Below are 16,371 nucleotides of genomic sequence, written 5' to 3'. Positions count from 1 at the left end.
ACAGCAGAGAAGACAATTGCTTCTGCACTACAGTGTTGTGCTACTCCAAGTTCAACTTTCCACACTACAATGGATTTTAGGTTGTCTCTTCATGCCCCTTCTGGTTTTATTTTTATCTGAGACAACATTTCACAAGTTCCAGTCCAATAAAAAGTGATGTGGTAAGACTAATCAAATATCTAACTTTCCTCCCTATCAAGGCCAGGTTGGATGGAGTCCTGAGCAACCTGGTCTAGGGAGATGTGTCCCCACCCAGTGGGGTTGGAACTTTATGATCTTTAAGGTACCTTCCAATCCAAGACATCCTATAATTCTGCAGTCTCAAGTCGCTAAGGATCCCAATGTTTGGAGCTGCAATCAATCAAACTGAAAGTGTTCCACTCTTAGTCACTAGGGTTATCAGCAATGAAGATAGTTTTCTGGCATCTGTGATTTAATTCTAATTACTTGTTATCCTCTGTGTACGTTTAATAAAGAGCTGCTGGCTCTTTGCAGAAAAGGTCAAAACAGTCTAATAATTGCAGCTTCTGTAAACATGTAGCAACACTCACAATTCTTTTCCCTTGGCTTTTCATTTGTTTAGAATTTGCTGCTTAATTGATACTTGTTTGTGCACATCATAACACAGCCACGTTGTATTGTGTATTTCCCTTGAGACAGCATGTGCCAAACCACGATCTTCAACCCACCAGGTAAGTGTTATACTGACACTGAAGATAAAACTTGGGATATTGAGAATATTTCCATAAATGCTTGGCTGGACTATTTATTTCCTGCGCCATAAGTGACAGAAGTGCAATGTTATAATCAGAGGGATCACAACTTATTCTTTGCACCTTTCTGTCCTAACTCCTGGCCAGCTAACACTGACATTTAGTTAGTTCTTGACAAAGAAAGCTCAACATATGAAAGCAGTGGTTCCCTTAAATTGCTGATTCCCCCTGGGAATACAGGCTTTCAGCTGTGATGAAAATGTGTTGAAATAAAGTATTGATGATGGGTATACCAGAAAGGTCATTCTCACTCCTGGAGAACTGACTCTGTGTCTGCCTTAGAGAAATTAATTCAATTGCTTCCCTTTGGGACCAATGCAGCCCACCAATGTGAGTTTAAACAGCAATAAGAAAGCTTACACTGTGAGCACTGAATATTTCAGCACTCTGAGAAAGAAGGGAGTAAGGGTGATAATTTTGCCCTGAGAAGTGCATGGCAAAAAATAGACTGGCTTCTTCTGTTATTTTAGAGCAGCAGCATGAAATATCTTAAGATATCTTAATGAATAACATTATAAGATGTTATTAAGATATCTTAATGAATAACATTCCATACTTAGAGATCTGAATCTGGAAGTAATTGTGTTCTTATTAATCTGCTAATTCCCTTTAAGATCATTCATGAACACAGAAAACCTTTCTATCTCCTTGTCCCCCACACCTTGCACCAGCCCTACGTCCACTGAGCTCCCTTGTTTGTAAAGTAGGTCTGCAAATTGCTGCCTCCTAGAAGCAGTTAGCCATTACACAGGAGAAACACCACAGTACACCCAAGGTATAGGTAAGGGTCTCAGGGATGCACCATCGTTTTCTGCAGCAGGAAATATTTAAATCAAGAACTATTTCAGTGTATGAGGCAAACAAAATGGAAGAAATGAGGTCTGGATTGAGGCCCATTTCCTATACACAAAGAATCTGACATAGAAACAGATTACTGTGGAGTGACAGATTACAGTCTATGCTACCAGCCCACGGGAAATCACTTATGCAAGGGACAAGCACAGAAGCAGATGCAGGGCCAGAGAAACTGCATTTCAATCACCATGCCTGACTTTACATATTATGTTAGTAAAACACAGAAATGCTCCACTAATGCTCTATGTTATAGGAACATTCATATTTATATTCTTTTGCCTTTGATGATGATGCTTATTTAAACTGTCATTCTTTTGGGTCAAGGTTTAAATTTCATTGCAGTTTTCAAGCCAATGCTTGACCAGTACAATCTGAAGCACTAGACATTTTCTGGACAGTTTCATGTGAGCCATAACAGTACCCCCCCTTTTTTAGACACTGACCTTCACAGGATTCTCCACTTGGTGAAAACATCCCATTGTCATGGTAGCCATCTCTGCATTCGCAGTGGTACCAGCCGGGCAGGTTAATGCAGTTAACACAGTACCCCCCCTTTTTTAGATACTGACCTTCACAGGATTCTCCACTGGGTGAAAACATCCCATTGTCATGGTAGCCATCTCTGCATTCGCAGTGGTACCAGCCGGGCAGGTTAACGCAGTTAGCACGGCTGTCGCACTGAACAAAGCCATCCGAGCACTCATCAATGTCTGTTTATTAACAACAAAACAGAAGAAAATTCACACAGAGAAAATTGCTGTGTTCATTCAAGGAAAAATGATATCCCTGGTGTTTCTAGGTCTCACAGAATTATTTTCATTACTGACACTTGAATTTGCAGAATTAATTGCAGTGAAGTTTTGAATTGTTTCCATTAAAGTACTTGGCTAATGATTTTGGGCCTAACAGCAGCAGAGGTACTGCTTATCCCAATTTACTACCTACATAGTAACACCTCATTTTGTCACAAAACATGACAGGTAATCTGACATCTGTTTAAACTGCCCCTAATATGAAGAAAAGAATTAGGTCCCAGTTCATATAATTAGATCTTAACCCTTTTAGCAGTGCCGGCTGCCTGATACAATAAAGATTTTTTTTTTCTAGGGGTATATAAAAACATTAAATATTTACTCTGGTTCTTGTTTATGCTTTTGGAGACACCAATTTTAGGTTATAAGGGCTTCCCTACCCTGTGAAGTTCCTGTTGATTTATACCAGCACCTCTTAACCTCAACATAACCAACTGCACACTCCTCTCTAATCATCAAAGAAAACAACTAGGTTTCCAAACAAATGCTTAAAGGTGAAGCACAACACATTCTCCTTGCCCTGGAAATTCCTTTGGGAAGTGTGTCTCAAACCAACAACTTCCAGTAACTTAACTTTACAATAACAATTTATTATAGAATGGATTTTTTTTTATACACTCACTAGATCTAAAATCCACCAAAGCATGTTCTAAAGACCCCTACTCATGGACTTAGCAGAGCTGCAGAGAACTTTGTGACATGTTCACTTCCAGTGCCTTCAGGTACACAGTAAGCTGTTCTAAAGAACAGGTCCCAGAGTATGAGTGCTGTTAACAGTTAGGGAATACTGGAGTATGGAGTCAAAGAGGGGTAAAACTGAGTTGTCCCCTATCAGATCACTGCCTTATCACTGCGTTTTATACCAGAAGTAGCACACCTATCTGAGCATCAAGCTGACTGAGAGGTGCCTGTAGAACCAACACAAAGGGAGGCACAACATGTGCAAACTGCCTTCAGAAACAAAAAGCTCTAATCACTCTCCACCAGGAGTTTGAACAATGAATAAATTCTCCGTGTACTGGCCACTCTGGCCGAAGCAAGGATTCAACTTTCCTTCAAAGGCTGAATCTTTTAAACTAAGAGCTGAAGTAACAAATTAAGACTCAAACTCTTGAAGTACATCAGCAGTTGACCTGGCATCATCTAGGATGCAGAAATGAAGGTGAGGTGTGATGTGACCACTGAGAAATATGTCACAATTCTGCCCACAGTCCCTGTTACCTCCCATTTTTATGCAATTTGTTATTTTCATAGGAGGAACTGTAAACTGGCTAAGAAAAGAAACTGTGAGCTACAATAAAGTAGGGAATCTCTTTTCTGAGAATAATAATGTGTGGCTAGATAGACATACTCTTACCAAGTATTTTATGAAACCTATTCAAAGAAAACCTTTTTAAAACCCTGAGACTTCCTCATCCATTGAGAACACTTTGTTCCACATTTCAAGGTAATAAAAATATTAGTGTGTGGGGAACATCTGCATAAACTACAAGGTATAGCGCAGTCACCCACATTTGGTTTTGAGTTGTGTTTTTCTTACACATGGCAGGGGGCATGTGGGATGTACTCTGGGTATTTTATTTACATGGCAAATAATTGTTTTAAAAATTTCTTTGCAATAACTGTACAACTGTATAATGAGCTTATTGGTTTTTAAAAGCTTTACAGATCCTTGACAAAATCTCATTAGAAATTTTTGCTGTGATGCGTCAATCTGATTTTCTATCAACATTATCTCTTAACAGGCGGCCCTGATGTACATGATCAGTATTTATGGTGATAAAAATTACCAACACTCCTGCTGCAGTATTGCAGCAAGTGTATATTTTGCTGCTTTGTGCACCACAAATTAAATCTTAAGTCTCTGTTGGTTTAAAAAAAAATTTCAACTCCACTATGAATTCCAAGATAATCATCTGAGTAGTTGTGCTGCAGGACTGAGAAATGCCAAACCTTTACAATCTTCCACTGCTCAGTGTGTTTCTTTCTAAATCAGTATAAACTCTGGCCTTTTTCTTGTGAGCAGCCAGGAGCCAGTGGGACCTCAGAGGTGTTTGAGAGATCAGAAGAAGATCAATGAAAATTATGTTACAGTGGTGAGAAAAGGTTGGCTTGCAGTCTGTGTCTTATCTACTGCTACTCGCTCAGGAAGCCACAGATAACTCATGAAAAAGGAAAAGAAAAGAAGAAAGGATGGCAACCTGGAAGTTCCCTTACCACTGGGGAATGTGCTGCCTGGCAGAACAGAAGTGACCCCTCTAAACACTTGGGATCACCTGGTCAGTACAGCAGAACTTGTGGCTGGCTAAAGCTACAAACCCCAGAGAACCAATAGCACATGTCCACTCAGAGGCTGAAGGAGAAGAGCTGCTGTTAAGATTTGATGTTAATCTTCATACTGGCTACTTAATAATGTTGCATTAGGACACTGAATGGCATATACTTCTTTGGGAAAGTGGAATGCATTTATTTGTGACAAGCTGGAGAAACAAGTGTTATTTAGGTCAAAGTAACAGATATGAATTAAAGAAAGCCGGTGCTCCTCTCTTCAGAAAAATTTGTGATTCTATAAGCCTTATTAGTGTAAGCACAATATCACATGCACAAGCAGAATGCATTCAGATGAACTCCTTGATTATTCAGGAAAAACAAGCCGTGAACGTCACATCAGTATTGGTAAACTGACAACAAAAGCAGCTTCTCTGTATTTATTTGCAAACTAGCTGATGAATCTGTAACACAAGAAGTATTACTTGGGATGAAATGCTTTATCTGATGTCAGTAAACAAAGAAATACATTCTTCTGGTTTTGTTATGACTGCATGCAAAGTTGGAGTGGAGTCACATAAGAAATCCTCATCATAAGCATGTATGGAGGCACACTGGAGGTCTTGAAGAATGTCTTACCCCTCACAGACTGCATGCATTGGAACCATTGGTGCATCCATGCTGAATAAGCCATTACTCCTTTCAGAATTTTGCAGCAAAGAAAGGAAATCCAAAACATTTCTCACCACTAACTTTTTAGGCAAATGACATCTTAGGCACGTGCCAGTCAGTTTCAAAATATAGATGTTTATGCACAGAATATTCTCATTCTCACAGCTAATGCTGATTATTAATTCACATAGAAACATGCTCTGTAATGAGACAAAATGTGACTGTTGTAACTCTGCTAACAGGAAACCACAGCAGAAATATGTCTTACAAAGCAAAAGCACTGATTTCATGGAAAAATTTCTTGACATTTGGATAAAAAGATTTCTGTTTTCAAATAGGCATAGCATGGCTCAGGAAGTGCTGCAAAAGTATCTACAACTGAAATTATCTTATTAGTATGGGAAAAGCAGACAGAAATCATTTTCCCCTGTCCTATGGTGAAACCTTCTTGGATGAATCATCTTGCAGCTGCTCAGTCAGAGGTGTAAGCTGACAAGAGAAGAAAAACTGATTGAAGTTTTGCTTGGCCAGTGGCTATGGTCTGTCAGTGGGCTATATGGAATATTAACAGTGATAATGAAGTCCTGTTTGATGATGTACTAGAAAAGCATGGAAAATGAAATATTACTCTATAAAAGAAAGTTAGCAAAAGGCTTTATATTTTCACTTATGCCAGTCAGCCTTATTTCCATATTTTGTTACCCATTTTTCAACTCAAAATTTTAAACTTTTTTTGCTGAGGCCTCACTGTAATAAAGTAGACAGAATATCAGAGGCATTTTGAAAGAGCTGTATATGCCTAGCTCCCCTTGATATGACATTTGCTCTCCCAAATACCTTCCTTATACCTCGGGATCACTCATTTCCTTAACTGTGCCAACAGTTTTAGCTATTATACCCTTTTCTCTTGGGAACACTGAGAAAACTCTGCTCCCTGAAGAGTAAAATAAGATCATTAGCAAATTATCCACTGGTACAAAAAGAAGAAAAGGAGAACTAGCTGTCTGATTCATATTATTAGAGAATTTCTGTATAATAGGACTTTTTGAAGACTGAAAGTGGTATAAAATTGCCAATTAGAAAGATAGCAGTTCTTTTTCATCCAGCAACAGGACCAAACTCTAATGTAGTCAAGCCGCACTCAACAAAGAACCATGGTGTGGGGGAGGGGTGTTGCTACCATTTTATATTACTCACTTCAAGACTTAAATGTTAATCACCAAATCTTCCTCTTAGAAAAGCCTGCATTCACAAACTTCGAGAGACACAGAGAAGAACTCAGGCCATAAATATTTTCCATTACAAACTGCTTTTTCCAGGTCAATACAAACCAAAGTCCTTGCTTGTCAAGAAGTCAACACCATAGATTGGAAGCTGTCTATATTTAGAACTTAGCTGTCTCCACACTGGAAGGTCTTCTGTGACAGAATAATACATGGCACCTAGCTAAGACTGCCAATTAATAGAGATTCCCAATTGCAATAATCTGTCCCAGCGCTAATTGGGTTTTGTCACTGGGTATGGCTACAGAGATTAATGAGCAGCCAACATCTTCCAAAATGTTCAGTCACTCCTGACTCAGCCTAAATTTGAGCTCTCATTTCAATGGCGACAGCCTTCCCAGCCTAATGCTAACCTCCTGAGGCGTCCACGTCCCAGCCCCATATACAGTATAAATAAAGAGCAAACAACTGAAAGAAAAAATAATTTCAGCAACAGATCACTGAATAAGTGGTTTAGGAGACTTGGAAGCTGCTTAAACAGATAAATCTTCAATATCTGGGGTTTTTTCATGGGTACATTGGGAACAGTCAGACTCCGATATGCCTTTGCATATGTCAATACAATTTCAAGGATATTATGTCTGGCTTGTATGTAAAAGGTCATGTTTCAAGTATTCAGATTTATGCTCAGATAACAGAATATACAGTAGTATTAAGATGATGTCTGGGTTATCTAATTTTAGTAAATACATATGGAAAGAAGAAAAAGCCTTACTCAGCAGGACCAAATGCAAGTTCACTGTACCACATGAAGTATTTGCTATCAATGACTCAATTTTCTGGACTAGCCTCAAAAAGGGTTCATCTCTGCTGCAAATTCTAGAGTCCCATCTCTTGCATTTAAGAACCAAAAAGCATTTGCTTTGGTTTTCATGTGATAACAGATTTCTAATAGGATGATACTTGAGAAGACCCTCCTGTTTACCCAGACCTTTGGCTTGAGATCTTATGCAGAAAACAGGTCAAGGTGGAGAAATGTAAGATCTTGAGAGCAGTTTGATATACTGGAGCTATCTTACTGTTAAATCAAAACATCAAGGATTTTGGGATTTCCATCACACTACATTCTCATATACCATATGCATATAAATATCATAAAGAGGAATAAAACTCTCAAGAATATAGTGGCTAAGAATGCTGGCATGATCCAGGAAGATATCATTAATACCAGAAAATTTAGGTTGTTTGAAATGACTTTTAAATCTATTTTGTAAAGTTTGATCAGCTCCTTTTTTTTTTTCTAACACTGTGCCTGCCTCCAAAAAGAACTTTCTTCCTTTGTCAATCACAGTCTTTGAGCCTGATTTTTGTTTACAGTCTCACTCTGATTTGTCATGTTTGAGGAACTCTTTAAAGATATGATATCATATCCTGAGTACTAGGGCATTCTTTTCACTGTGTGGGTTCTCACATCAAAGTTGTCATTAAACTATAGAATATTCTTGATTTTAATTACAATTTCATCCCAACATTTTATTCAGTTACAAGCTTAAATTATAAAGGGAAAGATTACAGATGGCCCATGGGACACAGCAAGGAGAGGAGTCACCCACAATTCTATCCTACCATAACACAGTTCCATAAGCAGAAGAACTTTCTCTACACAGCATTAGAAACACCAGTTATCTCAGATACAGCCTTCAGAGAAGGGTAAAGACTGTGGCACTTCCTCTCCCTGCTCCCCTGAATAATGAATAAGACCCACCTTGGGGAAAAAAAAAAAAAAAAGAAAGTATTTGGAATATCTTTGGAGTTGCTGCTTCTATCTCAACACCTCCCAGATCTAGTAGAACTTCTGGTTAAGTCATCTTAAAATTGCTTTGACAGGTGGAGTCAGTGCTGCAGATGATATGTTCTTCACTAAAAATTTCCAACTGTCATGTTGCATGAAAAAATAGCTACTATTATAACAGGTCTTTTTTTTTTCATTTTAATCCCAGCAAGACCATGATTGCAGTTTATAAAGTACCCTGTCCATGGAAAACTAATTTAGTTACATTAATGAAAAGGAAGCAAAATGTGATTGAGAATGTAATACAGAATTATAGTTCATTAATTCTTCAAGTATGCAATTTTCCAGACTCCTGATCCCCCATTGATTTCTGCACACCCCCATAGGTCCTGCTAAATGCCAGTAAAAAGAAATTCAATCGTGTTGGTATTTCATGTGTGGCAGTGGCAGTGCTCCAAAATTAGATAGAAATGTTATCAAAGGGAATTTTCCACTGACTGCTTCACCATGTGGCCCTGCTAACAATTCTTTGTTGTGAAAAATTGATCAATCACAGATCACACCAATAATTGAAACTATGCCTCCCATTGCACACCCAATATTATCAAAGGAAGTGTATTTGCAGCAAATACAAATTGAAATTCAGAGCACCTAATTGGCCATGATGAACTAGGTGCATTCATGAATACTGTAAAATAAAAATAGTTTATTTTTCAGCTCTGTTGTGTGACACTGATTGTGCCAATCCGCATTAGAAGACTAAAGAAGAGAAACTGGGCCTCTCTTTGTAGCTGCTGACAAAGAGGTGGTTTTGCTTTCAATGAGTTCATCATTCTCAGTACAGCATCTGATGTTAACTGTAACACATGCTCCTGCTTGGTCATTAGCCCTATCTTGAAAAAGAAAAGTACTGCTTTTCTCCAAGATAGCAAGTTTAGACCTTGACATACCTGTTTCAGATACCTTCTAGGATCTGAAAGTCACATCACTCCATCTGCACATGAGAAACAGGACTAACACACTAGTGGCCAGCTGCTAAAGATGGGTGAGGGTAGCTGAGTTCTAAGCAAAAGGGAACTAACTTGAAAAGAGAAGAACTAGTTTTGCCAAGTGTTACCTCTTTTCCAGTGGGTGTGAAGGAAGCCTTCACTCGCACACTGTACTGACAAAAGGTCTTGGGTTTCCTCAAGTGGGGAGTCAAGCCAGTCATAACCATGAGTTAGGATGTTTACACATAAAAGACTGATGCAACCAGCATATTCTCAGCCTTGTAAAAGGTTGCTTCAGATCAGCTCTGTTAAGAATTACAGTAAATTCCCAAGCACTTAGTTCAGATGAAAATTATGGAAAACAAACAAAAGAGCCCTCAAAGCAACTCAAACTCAGTTTGGGGAACAAGGAATTGATTTTGACACCCTGATTTAAGCTTCATCTCCTGACACAGTCTTCCACTCTTTGGTCAGGTTATTGCCCATAGTGTATATGTTCTAAGGTTTAAGACATTCTTACATACATTTTCTTACCAGTGGCTTCTTACCAGGACTCCTAGTCCATGGACAACTAATTTGCATTGCTACTCCTGAACTGTCAAATCTTGTAGAGATTGTATAAAGCTGCTGAAGCATAAAAAAAGGAAAAAAACCACACGCGCCATTCTTTCATGCTATAGTTGACAGCAACCCATCAAGAAAACAATAAATATTCTCAATATAAGTATGAAAAAGCTGCAGAAACAGCTCAAAACTAAACCACTATTCCTTTACTTGGATATAAACATATTATTGGCATGATATGTTCAGAGACTGCAGACATCCTCATGTTGACAGCAAAAGGAAGAGCTCCACAGGGACACAGGACAATGACTGACAGTGTTACAGATTTTAATTCCACTAATAGTTGGCTCATAATTCATGAGAGAGCTTACAGTGAGTGATGAAGGTCATCCCTAGCTCCCTCATATAACTGAAGAAAATTCTATTAGAATGCTGCCCAGCTGAACTATTCACATTCTATTTATAACCCACTGTATTTTAAGAATGTAGCTGAAACTTTAGTTTTCACCTTTAATAAAAGACTTTTTTCGCCATAGCAAATAATGGCTAAGTAGTGGATGCATTTAGATTTTTTTAGAAACAACAAGAAAAATCTTGTCTCTTTAGAGCTCTTTTGTAATATTCTCTCTTCCCTGGTATCTTTCTCACCTTTTTTTTTACCTTAAGCTGCTACATATATGGTTTTAATTTTGCAACAAGCTAAAGAAAGATATAAAGAAAATAAGGTAAGTATCAGAATGTGACTCTTCAGCAAAGAAAAAATCTTTTGTGACTTAAAACTGTTGACACTGAGAGAGAAAAGAAATTATATGCACCCAAGAAACTGTGTCAGGCAAGGTATAGGGAGAAAAAGACACAGAAGGATGAAGCAGCAAGGCATCTTTAGTTATAAAACTGAAAGGATGAGGTAAGCAGGGTTCATGACTAAATCCAGAATGTGCATTAAATTCAATATGGGCATTTTTTGTTTAAATTCTGTCAGAGATTTTCTTTATAAATAAAAATGTAAAGCAAAGTAAAGCAAGTAAACATTCCAAGCTTATAAAGTAGTCTCACTGCTATGTTTGAGCTTATTTTTCCCATCTGAGAAAAATTCAGGTGAGAACAGGGAGAGTGACCTTCATTTCAAACATTGCAGCCAGGCAAAGTATCAGATCTGCAAAACCCTGGCTTACCTCTTTGCTTGCTGCAGATCTCATTTGTTTACTCTCAAAGACAAGTTTTAAACCTTTTTTTTCTATATAATGAGATAGTCATTTTTGAATATGCCCTCCTTGAAGGTCAAAGGGGTTTTTTTAGGTTTTACAAATTCACTGTACTTCCCACTGACAAACAATATGCTATAAAGCCCACCATGTTTTCTCTCAGCTGTGGACACATTTAACAGAGGGGCAAAGGGAGAAGAAATGAGATTACCTACATCCTACCTGGACTTCTGCTACTGTCCTCTTATGGAAACTTTGTCACCTACTCAATTTTCCTTGTGTGGCTTGATCCCAAATCTGTAAAATGAGGAGAAAGTGGGGTACCAGGGTACCATCTACCCCTTGCCCTTTCTCTCCCATCTGCTTTATTTGGTAGTACAGATAGAGCACAGAAGTCACAAGGACACTCACTGATAGTAATTGTCTGTTTTGGGGCTGATGTTATTTAATGCCTTCATTAATGCCAGGGATGAAGGGATCTGCTGCACCCTCAGCACGTTTGCAGATGACGCTGAGCTGAGCGGTGCAGTTGACACGCCTGAAGCACAGGATGCCATCCAGAGGGACCTGGACAGGCCTGAGCAGTGGGGGGAATCTCATGGGGTTTGGCAAGGCCAAGTGCAGGGTGCTGCACCTGGGTTGGGGCAAACCCTGGTATCAGCACAGGCTGGGGATGGACAGATGGAGAACAGCCCTGCTGAGAAGGACTCGGGGGTGCTGGGGGGGAGAGGCTGGACATGATCCAGAGAGCCAAAGCTGGGCATGGCCCAGAAAGCTAAACACATCCTGGGCTGCATCAAAAGAGAGGTGATTAGACAGTCAAGGGAGGTGATTCTGCCCCCCTACTCCACTCTGGAGAGACCTCACCCGCAGTGCTGCAGCCAGCTATGGGATCCCTACCACAGGGAGGACATGGACCTGCTAGGGGTGAGACCAGAGGAGATCCAGCAAGATGACTAGAGGGATGAAGTGCTTCTCCTACAAGGAAAGGCTGAGGGAATTTTAATTGTTCAGCCGGGAAAAGAGAAGACTTCAGGGTAACCTAATTGTGGCCTTCCAATACCTGAAGGGAACTTAAAGGAAAGGTTGGACAAGACGATTTACAAAGAGCGTGTAGTGAGAGAACAAAGGGGAATGGTTTGCAAACTGAGAGTAGGTCTAAATCAGATGTTAGGAACAAGTTATTTACTATGAGGGTGGTGAAGCTCTGGAAGAGGTTGCCCAGAAAAGCTGTGGATGCCCATTCCTGAAGGTGTTCAAGGCCAGGTTGGACAGAGCTCTGAGCAACCCGGTATAGGGAAAAGTGTCCCTGCCAATGGCAGAGGGGCTGGAGCTAGATGGTCTTAAAGGTCCCTTCTAATCTAAACCATTCTATGTTCTTGTCATGCTATGATTGAAGTCTTGCATTATTTGTTTCAGACAGATCTCACAATGTAGACCACAAATGTTTCTGTACAAGTATAATAGCCCCCATACGGTTCTGCTGCCCTCTAAGGATGTATGATTTTTACAGATACTTGAAGTACTAGTCTGATATAGCACCAGCACCCAGTCATTACCTTCATATTATTATACATTCTCAAGGAAAATATTTGGAAAAAGGGAAGAGCAGGAAGTTGTTTTGTACACAACACGTTGAGTTTCAGAATCTCACAAACAGCTTATTTATACCATTTATGCCAAGTTTGCAACCCATCCATTGGCTGCACATGTCTATCTCTCTGTAGCCTTAATTAACACTTGGAACATTGTTAGCATAGAGCATTCCTTGCAGGAAAGGCACATTCTCCAGGTGTTGGCTGAACATGGTTTCTGAGATTGCCAATCATGTTTTCTTTTTCTGTTTTGAACTTCCTCTTAATAGTAAATACGAAGACTTGGCTTTTATGGTAGCACAGTTAGCTGGAGTTTGCTGTAATTATTAATTATAATAACAACTGAAATGACAATAATTTATTATTTGCTAGATTCTTATCAGTATGCAGCATTCTCTTTTCAGCAACAGTCCTTTCTGAATCTAAAGTTGGACTGTAAACATCACAAACTCAGGTTTCTATGCTTATTTCTTGAGTATTGAATAGAAACCTACAAATCTATTAATTTTTTCCACGAGGAAAAAAAACATCTCATGGAGAAGGGTTTCAGCAGAAACTCTGGGTTGTAGTTTCTGGTACTCTCTGTAAATGATCTTCCAAATTATTTTGAGCTGGAGAATAAACTTTAACCACTTTATGCCCTTCACACAAATGAATGGAGAATGTTCAGGCAAGACAAAGGGAACGCAAATGCTATGTTGGGTTTGTATGGCCAGGTTTTCTAAGGCAGAGAGGCTACAGCAGCGGCTGCTGTGAGAAGTTGTCAGAAACTTCCCCCATTCCAACAGAGCCAATGCCAGCCCCTCCAAGACAGACCTGCCACCAGCCAAGCCCAAGCTGGGATAGGGTATTTAAGAAGGGGAAAAAGAAACAACACAGTTAGCTACTGTATACCTTATCAACAGAACAGAAGCTGGAAAGCCCGACCTTGTGATTTATGTAAGGCTTATCAAGAGGACTACAGGAACAAAAATACAGGAACAAAAAGCACTCTGCTCCAGAGCAGCCAAATGAGATTTTTCAGAAACTTTCTAGGAATATCAGATTTGACAGTACAAATTAGGCCTGTCTGCCTGGAACAGTCACGCTCTGTGAGGGAGGCTGTTTCTCCCTATTTATCTCCAGTCAGGAACAGATACAGATATTGTGCCCTATGCAGTACATCAGGAAACTACATTAACAAGGCATGTAAGCAGTGCAGAAGTCCAAATTCCTAGAATTAGTGTTCTGAGAAACTATTTATTTGAAACTGAGGCAAGTGAAAAAAAAAAAAAAAAAATTTATAATTTCCAAGTTCTGAAAGGACTTGGTGACACCACCAAGATATTGGATTAGATAGTTAATGGGAGCCTAGTTCAGTATTTGAGTCATTGCTCTTATGCACATACAGTGACTAAGTAGCTACTACATACAGTGGCTAAGAAGGTAAAATTTAATCATTTTCACCCTGGGCAACACGAAAATTACAGCCAAGTGACTGTGCAAATTACTGTGTTGATTTTAGCCTACTCCTTACAAGTTCTTGCTTAAATTTCGAAAGTCACCTAATATTTTGAAAGCATTAAAAATTTTTAGAACCACAAGGAAAGCAGCAATGTTATCACTCAGATGACTGGTACATTCATATGGCTCATACAGCCATATCCTGCTAATCTCTCCTCAAGTCCCCAAAAAAAATCTACCTGAGGATGCTTCATTTCACATTGCATAACTGTAGTTCAGTGATAGGACTGCAGAACACAAATTATATATTCAAAATTTATTATTAGGCTTCCGTATGGACTGGAAATCTATCATAGTGACATATTAGTGTAAGTTAAAGCTAGCCACTATGCTTAAAGAAGACACAGAAGCTGATGCTATAGGATTCTTCCTATAAGTTTGCTCATGATTCTACTATCTGCTTTTCCTACAGGCAACACTAAACACACTAGTTATGTGCATTACCTCAATAAACCAAGGCTAGCTCAAACACTGTTCTACCTTCTGAAATAAGTAGCTGACATGCAACATAAACATCTTTGAGAAGGGCAAGACTGAAATGCAGACTACTCGTTACTCAGCCAGTGCAAGCTGAGTAGTGACTTTATGTAGCAGAAATGCAATATATAAAGCATTTTTCAACATCCTCAGCAAAATCATTACATTATTTTTAGCAGCTGGGCCCTGTCTCTTTCTGCTGAAATGGAAACCACAGAAGATATTAATTAAATGAAGTGTAATTCAGAAGTGTTTTCATTTCAGAGATTCAGTACCCAAGGATGAAAAGCACAGTTAGATATTTGCGGTTAAAGTTAAGCCTGTTTAAACAGAATGTTAAGAACTCTGTGTTTTCATCTACATTTAAGCTATGGCTGGAAAGCTGAAACCTCTGAAACCAGCATGCCACATATCCAAATTTCAACAGGGCAGGAAGCTAGGAGACTTGCCAAGGAAATGGAGAGCACTTGGAAGTACTCAAAGAAGAAAAATGGCAGTGATTCCCCAAGGCTTTGGCAACAAAGTCCAGCAATGAGCTGGACAAGTAGTAAACTGGATCTCAAGTACTTGCAAGGCACAATTGAATTTCTTTGGGCTTTGTCCTGGGCGATTTTTTTTTTTTTTAATGCCCTAAAGGAAAAGCTTGTAATAGCTCACAAACTTTGAAAATTACTGTCATTGAAATGCCAGACTTTAGTGACTCCAAAGGCCTGACTTTCAGAACATAATGAATTCCTATGGCACACTGGACTCTATTAAAAATGCTTTATGCTGCAAATCATGCTTAAGAACTATTTGTTTCCAGAAGATTTTTCCAGACTCTATAGAGTAGCACAACTTTCTCTTATTTCCACAAATTGAAATCAGTTATTAATGCAAATGAAACATTCCCTGACAAAAGTATCCTCTAACTTCTAAGTTTCAAATTTAGGAGCCCAAAACCAGGAACCTGAATACTCAAGACACCAAATTCCAAACAAGACCAGTGGACTGTGAAAACGAATGAAATAGGGGAGGTGTCCCTTCTTCCTATAACTCTTGCTTTGGACAGTCCATGCCTGTGTTCCCTTTATATTCATTCCACTTCTCTCGCTCTCTTCTTTTGTTTGTTCCTTCACTAAACCCCTCAGCAATCCCTTAAGGATTTCAGAGAATGAAAATATTAACCCTAATGTGCTTTCTGCTCAAAGAGTTTGTTGTCATACTCACCTACCCCAGGACACAACTTTTCCCTGCTAGACCATGAAGGGCACTCATCTTACTCCAGCTTTGTGCAGGACCTTGCATACTTACACCACAAATTTCAGCCTCTTGGTATTATTGTTATAAATTCCAATCTGCTATCAGTAATTTAACACTGAGCAAACTGCAGATTCCTGAGTTGCTCAGAAAGTTTTGACTGTGATACTCTCACAGCTTACTGATACTGTAGCCAAGAATTCCTAAGAATTCTGCCAATAGTAATTTTGGTTCTTAAAGCCTTGTTTCAAACTCTATAGGCTTCAAATGCCATTTGTGTCACAGCTTTACCTTCAGAGCCTACCTGGGCACAAGCTGATGGTGATTGTTTTAATGGAACACAAGGGATCAAGACCTTAAATGGAAGCAGTTCTCTTGTCATGCTAAAAGTATTTAAATAATTC

At 39.1% G+C, this 16,371-nt stretch overlaps 1 protein-coding gene across 1 annotated transcript in view; it reads right to left on the bottom strand.

Moving 5' to 3' along the window:
- The window catches only part of NELL2 (neural EGFL like 2), a 134,630-nt gene that overhangs the window by 13,934 nt on the left and 104,325 nt on the right, over positions 1-16,371 (bottom strand). Inside the window, exon 16 of the mRNA XM_059847045.1 lies at positions 2,198-2,338. Within this exon, the coding sequence (XP_059703028.1) occupies positions 2,198-2,338 (141 nt within the window). The remainder of the gene's footprint in view (positions 1-2,197; positions 2,339-16,371) is intronic.

Source organism: Haemorhous mexicanus, chromosome 5 (assembly GCF_027477595.1).
Source record: "Haemorhous mexicanus isolate bHaeMex1 chromosome 5, bHaeMex1.pri, whole genome shotgun sequence".
NCBI classification, from domain to species: Eukaryota; Metazoa; Chordata; class Aves; order Passeriformes; family Fringillidae; genus Haemorhous; species Haemorhous mexicanus.
This window is presented reverse-complemented; position numbering and strand designations above follow the sequence as displayed.